The 13,060-nt window shown below is 46.4% G+C and overlaps 1 protein-coding gene across 2 annotated transcripts in view; it reads right to left on the bottom strand.

Moving 5' to 3' along the window:
- The window catches only part of Dpysl2 (dihydropyrimidinase like 2), a 104,755-nt gene that overhangs the window by 55,978 nt on the left and 35,717 nt on the right, over positions 1-13,060 (bottom strand). Inside the window, exons 1-3 of one of the 2 annotated variants that reach the window (XM_034497386.1) lie at positions 8,820-9,188; positions 5,596-5,684; positions 3,074-3,258 (exon numbers count right to left, since the gene is read on the bottom strand). In XM_034497386.1, coding sequence (XP_034353277.1) covers positions 3,074-3,258; positions 5,596-5,684; positions 8,820-8,858 — 313 coding nt within the window. In that variant the 5' untranslated portion in view covers positions 8,859-9,188. Of the gene's footprint in view, positions 1-3,073; positions 3,259-5,595; positions 5,685-8,819; positions 9,189-13,060 lie in introns of those variants that run through there. The other variant, XM_034497385.2, reaches the window with a different exon arrangement.

The following is a 13,060-nucleotide window of genomic DNA, read 5'->3' as shown; positions in this document are numbered from 1 at the left end:
GGCTTTATGGTAATGACATGTTCTGCTAGTAATCTGGTAGCATGGGACTATTTCGGCTGCATTTTCTTTAGCAGGTAGAGCCTTGCCAGATGGGAATAGAGCCTCCAGGGACAGGAAAACCAAAGCCAGCAAGGGGAGAGGTGAAGATTCACCCACCTGTGCAGCTGACAGGGATTAGAGGAGGTAAGAGGAGAGAGGGAGAAGGGATGGGCAGGCTTTGTAGCAATTTACCCAGCTACTGTTTCCACAACAGCCAGAAGCTCATCAAGTTTGCAATTGAAAACACCCAAAGCCTTCCCTCCTGGCTCAGTATGTATTCAGGAAGCTAGGGGGCTCTTTAAAGAAGCAATCACTGAGTTCCATGAAGCTATGCCCCTGCCTGCAAAACAAGCTCCAGCCACACACTTAAGCCAAGAAGAATGTGTGTGCACTCAGCAAGCAGAATACAGGGAAAAAAAAAAAATCCCGATCTCTCCCCTGCATCAGTATAGCTCCTCTCAGGGGAAAGGCATGGGCTGCTGGGAATCCTGTCCTCATTAGCAACCACAAGGAATTTTTGCAAGAGTCACTGGCGTTTTTGTTGTTGTTGTTGTTGTTGGTTTGTTTGTTTTTGTTTTTTCACAAACTACCAAATTTGACAAAGGCTGGGTGTGACAGCTGGGAGCACACCCTGTCACCTGATTACCCAGTCTTTCTCTTTCCACCTTTCACAAGGCATGCTTCTACCCAGGTTTTACAACCTGTGATTCAAACTCAGGATCTCGAATATGCAAGTTCTACTCGGAGAGATAGGCTTGTCCCCTGTTCCATGAGATTGTTCATCAAGCCCCCTTGCTATTGAGCCAAACAAACTGCATCTTGAACCCACATTAACACTATCACATCCCATCCCAAGAGACAGAGCCAGCCGTTGAGCCAGCCGTTGTGCCCTCCCCCCAGCTACCATTGTAAGGGGCAAAGCCTGCATCCAGGGAAGGCAGGAAGTCCACAGGTGCTGAATGAGTGAGTGAGAAGGCCAAAGAGATGTCAGGGTAGCAAGAAGGGATATGGCCTGCAGCAGGGGAGGGATGGAAAGGAACAAACTCCAGCTGACGGGAGCTGAGGCTCAGGTCAAGTGCAAGGAGTGAAGAAGCAATGGCAGAGACAGGAGGAAGTGACAGATGGTGCATGTCAGGCTCTCCTCTGGCTTCCAGATGACTCTGAGAGGAAACAAGCCCTTCTGCACCTGTAGAGCAAAGTACAGGTGGCTACAGAAAAATACACATATAATTATATTTATTATTATATAATTATGTTTATGTTTATATATAATTTTTATATATATATATATATATGCATTGCCAGTGTAGGAATGGGAAGACCTTATTTGCTATGTAAATATATAAATTATATTGTATTGCCAGTGTGGGAATGGGAAGAACTTATTAGCTATGTAAATACTTACTGTACAGATGAGATCTAATGCCCAGCAAGTTCATGCTAAGAAAAGACCAGATCCCTAGACTCCTGATTCCTACTGAGGGGTCCTTTCCTGTCACAGAAGCATGGCAATGCTTAATTTAACCACCCACTCCCTGGGGAAATGTTGTTTGTGGAATCATAATCCCCAGAGGCCACCAAGCACAGACCTCTTTGGTGTCCACCTCAACTCAAGGCTGGTTACCACCTGGCTTGGCCTTTCTAGCTGATGTTTGAATGGTCTGCATTTCTTTTGGTTCACGATACTCAGAAAAAAGGGAGAGGGGTCAGGAAGTGACCACTCAGCCAGTAGAATCCTAAGCAGCCAAAAAGACCAGCAAGCCAAGGTAGGGTTGTCCATGAAGGGCTCTCCCAAGAACGTCATCCCAAGGCTAGAGCAAAGCAGAGCAGCAAAGACCACACCTGGAGGGTCTGTCTGGGAACAGAGGGCTGTCCCAAACACTTCAAATTGAAAACCAGGATGGCGGAAACACCAGGGAGCTGAGTATAATTTAAAATGCAGGAGACACAGGACATTGCTCCTCTGGTTTCAAAAACTGACTGATGAGACTCTAAAGCCACAATCATCACTGAAAAACACCCAGGAAGACAGGCTTCAAAAAGCACAAACTGTGGTTTTTTCTATGTTGATCCCAAACCCACTAAACTTTTCCTCCATAACACAGAGTACTGATTTGTGCCTTTGGACAAAATCCCTTTCTAACAAAGGACTCTGATAGGCCACTGTGCAGCTTCCTCCACCTCCTCCAACCCACCAGTCAAAAGGCATGCTGGAATCAAACCACTTGCGAGCGAACTCTGAACACAGCTGCTGAGTCTGGTGAATAGACTTTAGACTCGGTTGAACCAAGAACACAAAACCCTGAGAGGGATAACGTAAAAGGGCACCACTGTGGGTTCCCACAGCATTCCTATCTCATGGACAGCTCATATCAGCGGGTCTTGTCCCCAGCACAGTAAGTAGCCCAGCTCATTCAGTGTCCAGAGCAGGTTAGAAAAGTACTCCCTTGATTGGGCTTCCTACCACTGGAACAGAGGTTTAAAGGAAACACCCCATTGCATCTGAGTGTGACAGCATATGCCTATCATCCCAGAAAAGGGGAGGCAAGGACATGAAGATCAGGAACTAACCTCAGGTACAGAACAGAGGGATTGAGGACAGCCTGGGCTACTTAAGACCATGTCCAAAAAAAAAAAAAAGAAAAGAAAAGAAAAAGAAAAGAAAACCACTTCCCTTATTCTATCTTCATTCTGAGAAGAATCCTTAGAATTTCTATAATTTAGTATTAATGACTTCAAATGCCATATTTCCATAACCCAGGCACATTTTGAGGTCAAGGGAGTTGAAAGTGTCAAAGCAGATAGAGCAACCAGGCTTCCTTTCATCCTCTACAATTCCCCCAAGCTTATCCTCAAATTCAACTGGAGGAGCCAAGTTGAGCAGAAATTAAAGCTAAGGAAATAAGGACAGTTCACTCTCTTGTGGTCACCTTATTGGAGAGATCAAGTTCACCCAGCGGAAGACTCTAGTGACACAGACTCATTTTCACACTGCCCAGAAACCAGGTTAAAGGTGACAGCGCCCAAGCCTTACTGATCATGGTGGTTCCCCCGGCCAGGGCTGCCTTGGTTCCCTGGAAGAAGTCATCAGCTGATGTCATTCCCTGGTCAGGCATCTGGAATCGAGTGTGCACATCAATCCCTCCGGGGATCACCATTCTGGAGTGGGCTTCGATGGTCTTCACCCCTCCTGGCACAATCAGGTTTTCTCCTATTTGCCTAAAAGAGCAGAGTTGGTGAGAGAGGTACCAGGGAAATGTGGAATCGAATTGGATCTAACTTCTGTTTTCATTAAGCTATAAACATACCTTCATCCCTGCACAAAGAGCTCTTTTCGGGTAGTTGCTCTAATCTTTCATGGGAGCCCCGCCCACCCCTCATCCTCACAATCAGATACAGAATGAACTAGGGCACAGGCCCTCATATAATCCCAGCGCTTGGAAGGCTGACATGAGGATTATGTCCAGTTCAAGGTTAGCCTTGGCTACAGAGTGAGTTCCTAGCCCACCTGGGCTAAAGAAACGTAACTTACATGAGGCAGCAAACTCCCATTCAATGGCAAGTTATCAGAAACCCCTAAGACTGAACAACGACAACGCCCCCAAACACTCATACAACATTCGTTCCACCCTCTCCTGATATCCCCCATTCGGCTAGTTTTCCAATAACAACTCACTCTAGAGCTGATTCTCTTTCCCAACATCTGTTTGCCCTATTTTCCCTTTCAATGTGGGAAAAACGGAGGTGGAAGAGTGGAGAGAGAGAAAGAGAGCAAAACAAGGGGAAAAAAAGAAGAGGGAAAAGTAAACACTATAATTCCAGCAACTGCAATGTGGAAGCAGGTGATCATGGACTCAGACAAAGGTAGGAAAACAAGTATCCATGGTGTTGGAAACGCACATCATACCCTTTTGTGGGGACCGGGGTTTGTGGCAGCTTTTTTGTTTGTGAGGCTGTGTTGTGTTGTGTTGTGCTGTGTTTGAGACAGTGTCTCTCTACAGAGCCCTGGCTGCCCTGGTACACACTATGTAGACCAAGTTAACCTCAAACTCACAGAGAACAACCTGCCTATACTTCCCAAAATGTGGGACTAAAAGTGTGCCACCACATCCGGCTGTAGGGTTTTATTTTTGAGACAAGATCTCATCATCCAATTAAATTTTTTTTTTAAATTTTACCACATCTTTTCATCAATTTTTAAAAAGAAAAATGAATAAAGGAGGAGTTGAGTTTCTTAGACAAATGAACTGTACTAAAAATAGCATCAGGCTGCTCCATTCCAAGCCAGTGTCCTTTAGCCAGACCCATCACGCTCTCCAATGATTGGGATGCCAAAGGAATAAGAAAGTCATAGCCTGTGATTGCTCAGAGCTGGGACCGTTACAGACAAACACACATGGAGAAAGCATTAACTATGGAAATATTAAGGCCCATTTTGGCTTCATAAGTCAGGGTGTGAGCTTCCAAGCAATCAGAGCCAGTCCAGCTTGCCCTCCTCCAGACTCACTTGCTGCTGGAGTTTGATGAACACTGCTTATTTAAAAGATGTCATTCACTGTGATGTTTGTCTTTGAGCAGATGTGCTCTCTCTCCAGAGCCTGTAAGCTATCCCCAGAGGAAAGGCATGAAGATATTGTTGTATACTCTGTTCAATTAACCCTCCAGAGTCCCAGCTACCCAAACTTAGAACCCAATGCACAAACAACACGGGTAGCCTTATTTGTGCTAGGAACCACTTCAAGAATTGAAACTTAAGGCTGGAGAGATGGCTCAAGGGTTAAGAGCACTTGCTTCTCTTTTAGAGGAACGCAGGTTCAATTCCCAGCACTCACAAGGTGGCTCACCACCATTCTGTTTCACAGGATCCAATGCCCTCTTCTGACTTTCAAGGACACAACAGGCACACACATGGTGCACATACATACATAGAAGCAACATATCCATTTACATAAAATAAATCTAAAAGAAAAAAATTTTTAAAAAAAAATAAAGAAATGAAATCTAAAAATCCTTCCAGGATTAGGCTTTGTCTGAGTTTCTGGTAATTAACTCAGTGTCCTGTGGCCCTTCCTGATTAAGCAAGCAGATACACATCTTAACAGGACAGGCTGCATTCCACATTTATGTCCTGTGCCTGAGTACTCCATCCCAAATAACTACAGTGTAGCCTATCACAAACCAAGTCTACGAGCTAGCAACAAGAGGATGTTGTGTCACCTCTGTTAAAAATAGTAAATTACATAATACATGGGTGTTTGTGTGTGCTGTGACTTCGAATTCCCTGAATCTGAATCCCCAAATTTATTAATTACCACCAATAAAAACAAGCTTAAAAGATGCTAAATTGGTCACTTTGGGGGTTTTGGCAGTGCCTGACTGATGCCAGATGCACATTCTACCAATGTTGCAACATTTCCAGCCCAAGCTTAGTGACTTGGAATCATTAAAGCTTCAGATTATTTACATGAAAGAAGCTGAAGCTTAGGAACACACACACACACACACACACACACACACACATATATATATATCCACATAGCAATGAAGTGTACTTACTTGATCAACCCATCTTCCATGTATATGTCTGCATAGAAGGACTGGTCATCATTCACAATCTTGCCGCCTTTGATCAGAAGACGATCACTCTGTAACAGAGAGGGGAACAAAGTCATAACACATAACTGCCCTAGAAGCATCAGACCTGAGGAAAGTGAGGTGAAGGGCATGTTTCTTACCATTCAAGAATGATGCTCAAAGCCAGGAGATTTTGGAAGACACCTTAACCAAGGTGAACCTATGCTAGGTAAGCTGTTCCTTACCTGATTCATCAGAAAAAACTGGTCATGCTCACCCTTGATAAACAACCATCTCTTAAAGAACACCTCAAACCGGAAAACAAAAGGGGACATTACAGAACATCCCAGCAAAAGAGAACAATGTTTCTGAAATTGTTTTTGGCTAAACCTCATCTTTTAAAAAATAATTAATTAATTAAAGAAAATTGCACCCACATGTAGGAAAGTCATGTCTTGGCAAAGTTCTTGTCGGGGAAACCTGACCAAAAGTCTGTTGTCATAGCATACACTACACAAACACAGAAACATCGGCCATAACAAGTTTCCAGCTCTGCGAGTCCACTCTGTGCTCATTTATCTGTGCAGTGAATCACAAGACAGCAAGTGCAGTGGGCAAGGGAGGGGCTATAAAAACACACTCATTTAACAGTTAAGAAACAGAGCTTCATGATAAATTAGAGACATGGGAGATTTTAAGTCTAATACCACTACAGATGGTTGACCTGCTTTTATGGAAAAAAAAAATTAAATGATACTCCAACTGAGAAAGCCAAGAGCACATAAAAGAAACACTTTGTTCTGATGCACAGCTATCCAGAATATTTTGGGTGGGATGTATGCAGTGTAACCATCTCTGGTGGGGAGGATATACAGGTTTATTATTTCAGAATAGATATAAAGTGTACAAGCAGAGCCATGCCTGTTTATTATGCTGCACCTTTCTGAACAGCATTCATCTTGATAACAGTCAACCCAGAACTCTGTTACAAAATACAATCTCAGCAAGTGCCACTTGCAATTTGCAACTACCAAAAAAAAAGAAACTATAGTTTCCTTAAAAGATTCATATAATGCTACAGAACAAAGAAAACAAGATACAGTTGTGCACAAATGTAGCCATTATTAGACTTGGAAAAATATTTATTGTTTCTGTTACATTGAAAAACAAGATCAGTTTAGTTTTACACTGTAGGGTCATCTATTCAGGTGAAGCACTGCTAAAGCCCTTGAAAGCAGTCAAGATGGAGAGGGTAAACAAAAAAATCTTTATTAAACCTACCCTTCATAACATGCTATCAGAGCCTTGGAAGCTCTCTGAAGTGAATGGAGCAAGATTATATTACCGTGAGGAAACTGAGGCTCTGTGGGCTTAAGCCTGCAAGGATCCCTCCTTCCTCCCCTGAGGGGGATTGTCTGTAGTCTGGGAGGCAAGAACTCCTGCCCTTTACCATCTCCCCTTCTTCACGATACCTGTCACAAAACATCACTGTGAATCCCCAGCCAACGGGCAGGGGAGGGGGGCCGGAATTATAGTCTGTTCAATCTAGAATCTTCTAGAAGGCTTCTTACATAAGAGGCTGGCCACAGTGACAGAGGGGGAGAACCAGTAGGTCCTAGAACTAGGTAACTTTAAAGGATGGAGGAAGCGCTCTTTTAAAAAGTAGTCTCATTGGTTGCCTATTTTTTTCCCCTCTATACTGTCAAAACGATTTTGTCTTGATCATGCACGAAAACAGCAAATCGTGAGGTTTGCTGGAAATCTCTCCACCCCCACTACCCAGATGCCATCCTTCAGCGCGATGAACATTCAACATTGCGTCGGGTGTGTCAGCCCTTTGGGATCTGGTACCAAGGATTTCAGCGCGAGGGGTGGGGGTTGGTGTGCCTTGAGTAAAGGCTAGTACCCACCCTCGCCTAAGAACAACTCAGCCCAAGCTAGAAACCCCAGGCACACGCCCCCTCCTCTGGGCGACCGTTCCAACTCCTGCAGATGGGTGTGTCCTTGTGCACCAAGGAAAAAGAGGCCGGGGTCCCAGGGACAAGCAGAGCAAAAGCTCATCCTCAAATCCTGTCTTAAAACCCATCTTCCCTATTTGAGATGCCTTCGAATCTGCGTATCCCTGGGTCCAAGCTAGCCAGTGCTATCTCACAGCATTATGTAACAATGAATTTTTCTTGGCGATTCTCCCTGCCTAGGATCTCCGAGGATGTAGAAAATTAGACCGGTGAGATTTTTTTTTATCAGTAAAAGATGCCAGGAGAGGGGGCAGGGGGCAGGGCACCACCCTCTGCATCACTGAAGCACCGTGAATTCCTCGCAGAGGTGCTTGTCTGGGATGGAGGCCCTGAAAGAGGACGGCACCTAGGCCACGACGATCATTGTCTGGGACCGGCCGGGCCATCTGCGCGAGTCGCAGCCAGCGCCATTACCTCCGCGAGCTTGCTCGCTGCTGTCCCCAGCGCCCACCGCCCAGCCCGCTTTGTATGCGCCACCACGGCCTCCTCCCTGGTGGCGGAAGGAGCAGCAAAGAGGAGAAAGCGAGCCGGAAACCCTGCCAAGACCCCAGCCTCAAGCCGAAGGGTTCCTAGGGTCCTCCGCGTCCACAAAAATCTCCCGCCCTTCTCTGCTCAGCATCGAGTCCCGATCCTCCCTTCCCTCCGCATCATCCTGGTACACCCTGCCCTTTTCAGCATCCCTCCCTGTCATGACGCCTCCGGGCTGGAACTCGCTTTCTCACAGGAGGAAGGCTCCAGAAAGCTCTTTCTGGAGGGGGCGGAAGACACGGAAGACTCTGTTTTCCCAGCTCCCCACCACCAAGCTCCCGGATCCCAGCCTCGCTGCACGCAGCCAGAGAACAATATCAGAGCGTCGACCATGCATATTCAATCTGGCATCCATTTGCTTGCACCCCGCGGGCAGCGTTGCAGCATCTCGTGCTGACAATGAAAGATACAGCAGATCTGGCGCGCTACCCAAGGCTACCTCCATGCACTCTCGCGGCTATTTCAATGCTTGCAAATTGCGTGCCTTATAAATGTTATTACATCTCCAACCCCAACCCCCACCTTCACCACCATCGCCACCATCGCCTCTGTTGGCAACAAGAAGGAAAAGTTGAGTCTCTTTCCTCCGCCTTTAAAATACATTTCTTAGATATTCTATGTCACGAAAGGTTGCTCGCCTTTCCCAAGTACCAAACTTACCGTGATGCGTGGAATATTTTTCTTCCCCTGATAAGACATCTCTTCGGGGGGCGGGGGGAAGTAATTTCAAGAGGACAGCTTTAAAGCAAAGATAGCAGGAAAAAAAGACTTGGTTTAAAATATATATATTTATATTTGTAGGAAAAAGGTACAATCCCTTAAGTGGTCTTGCTATTAGGAGATTTCAAAACTATAAGAGACAGATGCAATCCTCTGTCTCTTTTCCTCTCCTCCAACACAGATCCAGCTAGGGCGGAAAAAAGAAAGAGAGGGAGAGAGAACAGGAGGGAAGGGGGTGGAAATAAACTACAGCAATAAAAGCCTTGGTTCCAGTCGGCCTCCACCGCGCATGCGCTCCCAGCCACTCCCTTTCCTCTCAGGCAAAAGCCATCCGCTTCGCGAGAGACTCTTACTGATTGGCCAGAATCGTGGGATATGCAAATGAGATGGGCGAGGCGGGGCGCAGCGCCCAGGCAGCAACTGCTGCAGTGCGCGCAGGGCGCGGTGCGTGCGCCCGAGCTGTGAGCGCGCCTTTCGCGCCCTTTCTGTGAGCCCGGGCGGGCGAGCGGGCACTGCGGCTGGCAGCGGCCCCAGATGCTTCATCTGCATTGCAGGGCACAATGGAGGGGTGATCGTCCCGGGAGGGTTAGGAGGGGTCTCAAGCCCGCGACGGAGGGGCTTCGGTACAGCCCGGGCGGCATGCACACGCCTGCCGGCGCTCCAATCCGCGGAGGCCGCCGCTGCAGCCCCGCGTGGGGTGACTGCGCAGAGCCAATGGCCTCGCTGGCGGCGAGCGCGCGACTGCACCGCGGCTTCCCCCGCCCTGCTCACCAGGCGCGGCCTCCGCCCTGCAGCGGCTGCTGCGGCAGGAGACTGCCTGCTGTAGGAACGAGGACAGCATCCCGGAAGGTCTTGGGCTGCCGGGCACCGGACGCCCCGCCCCAGAACAGTTTTTTGTGACTGCCGGCTACCAAGAACAAGAGATGGAGGCCAGCGCCTGTGGGGCAAAAAGGGCCCAGTCTAGCACCCTGGCCGCCCTCCTGGTTAGCACGCCAAGACTGACTCCTTTGTGTGGTTGCGGTGGTTGCAGATCTAGGGAGGAAAAGCTGTTAGGACATCCTGAGGCCAGAAGCAACGAAGTGGGTTATGAAGGAGCAATAACAAGAGATAGGAAAGGTTATATCCCACAGAAAGGGGAAACTGAGTCATGGAAAAACATAACCTCTAGTTACTAAGGGTGTCCCAAGCCTCCTTTAATGACCCTGGTGGTAAAATAGACCTGGGAGTCTTTAACTGTGTCAAACTAGGCTGTGATCTAACAATGCCAAGGCAAGGGAAGAGCTGGTGCGTGCGGTAGACACGAGGAAGATTCTCTAGACAGATGACAGAACTTCTGCTGAGGCACGACTTTGACCTTCTCACCTTGAGATCAAAGAATGCATGTGGACTCTGCTTAATCTAGGTCATCCGGCACCCTTTCGGGAAGGAAATTATCTGTCTAACTGGTTCACAGTGCTGAGCAAGAATTAGCCAGATAAAGACAGAATTATTCTGAGGCTCTATGTTTTCCCCAGTTTTTGTTTGTTGTTTGTTTGTTGTCTTTTCTGCACAGTAGGGGTCTTCTGCCTTTCTAGTCTCAAAGGAAATATAAAATTCGCCCTTTCAATCCCTGCCTTAAAAATCTACAGTCCCTGAGGGAGGATTATGAGGCAGTCTTCACTTTTAACTAGCTCAAGTTCTTATTTAAGCTGTGCATCTTGAAAACATAAGCCAGTCCTCATGTCCTGTTGCAACTGGATGATGTGCTGTAGCTGGGCAAGCTGATGCCTAAGTACTGGTTCCAGCCACTAGGTAGGCCCTATAATCCCAGCACTCGGGATACAGAGAAAGGAGGATCAAGATCCAGCTGGGCAGTATCATTCATACATAGATGATAGATAGATGATAGATAGATAGATAGATAGATAGATAGATAGATAGATAGATAGATGAAAATAAAGCAAAACTTTCCAGGAAAGCCCTTCTTGGTCAACTAGAAGTCAGCAGGAGAAGGAGGGCCCTATTAAATCACAGGAAAAAATAACTACTTGTCAGGCAAGGTTAATGAGATTCACATTAATTTAAACAAAATAGCCTCTAGTTACATTGTTTGTTTTTGTTGCACTTTCCTGCTCTCGATCTTAATGGATTTAAATACATCTTGTTATTTACCAATTTGCTGTGGAATATTTTGTTTTGTCCTATCTATCCATCTCATTAGTGTCAAGCTCCTTCCTACAGCCATACACACAAGGTTCTTAACCCATGACAATTGACATTTCTGCCCATAAATGTCCAGAGACAGAGGTCAAAACTGATTTATCTGCTCTGGCTGGAGCTTAAGAGAATATTTGGCACATAGAAGGCCCCGGATAAAACAAAACCAACATTAATTAATTAATGAAGGAAAATACTTGTAGTTGGCATATCTTAGCAAACTTACCGCTCAATTCAATGCAGGAAAATAAGAAGGGGTGAGAAGCCTCTACACTGACTGATGGGTTAAGATGAACTGTATTTGTTCACTCTCTTTAAAGACACTCAATGGAAAATTCCTAGGAAATCATTATCTGGGAATAGGATATTGGAAGCCAGTCTCCAGCCAGACTTCTGGGTGTTTAAAAATTAAATGCTTGACAACAAGGATGAATCTGTCTAGTCTGTATTCACAGTCTCTTCCAGAGCCCACCTCCCTGGAATTCCTCACCCAGCACCAGGAGAAGGCAAGCAGTGGTGTCTCTGTGAGACAGTCCTTATGGTGGTAACACCCCAGGCACCTGGTGCCTTCTTGGGGAATAAGCTGAAAAGTGAGTTGAGGTGACTAACTGCAGCCCCCACTGCAGTTGCATGTCCCCCCCCACCCTACCCCCAGACTCAGCAGGTACACAGAGCTTCAAAGCAAATCTCTCCTTGCAGAGAACAAACAGATACATCCCAGTAGTAGAGTGCTTGCCCATGTGCTCAGAGTCCAGAGGCCTTTAGTTAGGCCCGATGTCATAGGCTTGTAACTGCAGCTACTCTGGAAGCTGAAGCAGGAGAATCACAAGATTCACTGCTGGTCTGGCCAACTTACCAAGACTGTATCTCAAAATAAAAAAGAGGTAGAAAAGCACAATGTGCTTTCTCTTCTCTCACTTCTGGTTTCTGTTTGGTTGGGTTTTTTTTCTTTTTCTTTTTTCTTTTCAGATGAAATAGATGCTGTGCAGCAACTTGCTGCCTGACCCCACAGCATGTGTTGATGATCGATAAGTAAATAAATAGGCTTTGTCGCCTCATTGTTAGGGTAAAACCAAAAGACTTTCCCACATTACCACCATGCCAAAACCACACCAGACTCAGTCGTTTTTTGGGCACTGTCACTGTGCTGGGTCTTGGTTCCAGCCACACAGCTCCCCTTCCCCAGGTCCTTGGAACCTCCGTGGAATTCTGCTCTCAAAGCTTATTCGTGTGGGAAGAGGGTATGGGGGGAGGGGGGAAGCTGCCTACGTTTTTCATGCTATGTTTCTCCTAACAAACTCCATGTAATGGGGAGCCTCATTAATCTTGAAATGAAGCTCAGAATCACACAAGGAGCCCCTAGGAAAATGTTCCCATAACTATATTTTCTAAAATTATATTTTGGAGAGCAGTGGATGAAAAAAGGCTCTAACCCAGGACCTAGTGCTTGCTCTGTAGGCACTCTCATGTAGCCATACCCTTGTCCTCTGAAGCTGTCCCTTCCTCCTCTCCACCGTTCTTCATCCTCCCTCCCTTATCCCATACCTTTGTCCTATGTGCCACCTATACTGTGTGGTTCAACTCAGCACAGAGCCTGAGGAGAAGGTAACTCTTTCTTTCTTTCTTTCTTTCTTTCTTTCTTTCTTTCTTTCTTTCTTTGCACTCACAGAGCTAAGAACCTGTGGCAGAGTCTTGCTAATGGCTCACCCTTATAAAGAGTGCAGTAGGTGGACTCTACACTTTGAAAAGATGGCTGTGGAGATGGATGAAGTAGAGATAACACCCACTGGGGCTTTATAAGGTGCTTATACCAGTAAGTGGGATGGTGAGCTAAAGGCTGTCATTCTGGCGCTCCAGGGTGGCCAGCTGCTCTCAGTTCCTCAATAGTTTTCCCAGTATGATTTCTGTCCAGGCCCAGCCCTCCAAATTTCTTGGTTTCAATTTCCCTTCTATGTGGAAAGCCGAAGTAACCATTTCTGCTTCTG

Source organism: Arvicanthis niloticus, chromosome 3, assembly GCF_011762505.2.
Source record: "Arvicanthis niloticus isolate mArvNil1 chromosome 3, mArvNil1.pat.X, whole genome shotgun sequence".
In the NCBI taxonomy this organism is placed as follows: Eukaryota; Metazoa; Chordata; class Mammalia; order Rodentia; family Muridae; genus Arvicanthis; species Arvicanthis niloticus.
The sequence above is the reverse complement of the archived record's forward strand: the minus strand, read 5'-3'. Positions and strand labels throughout refer to the sequence as shown.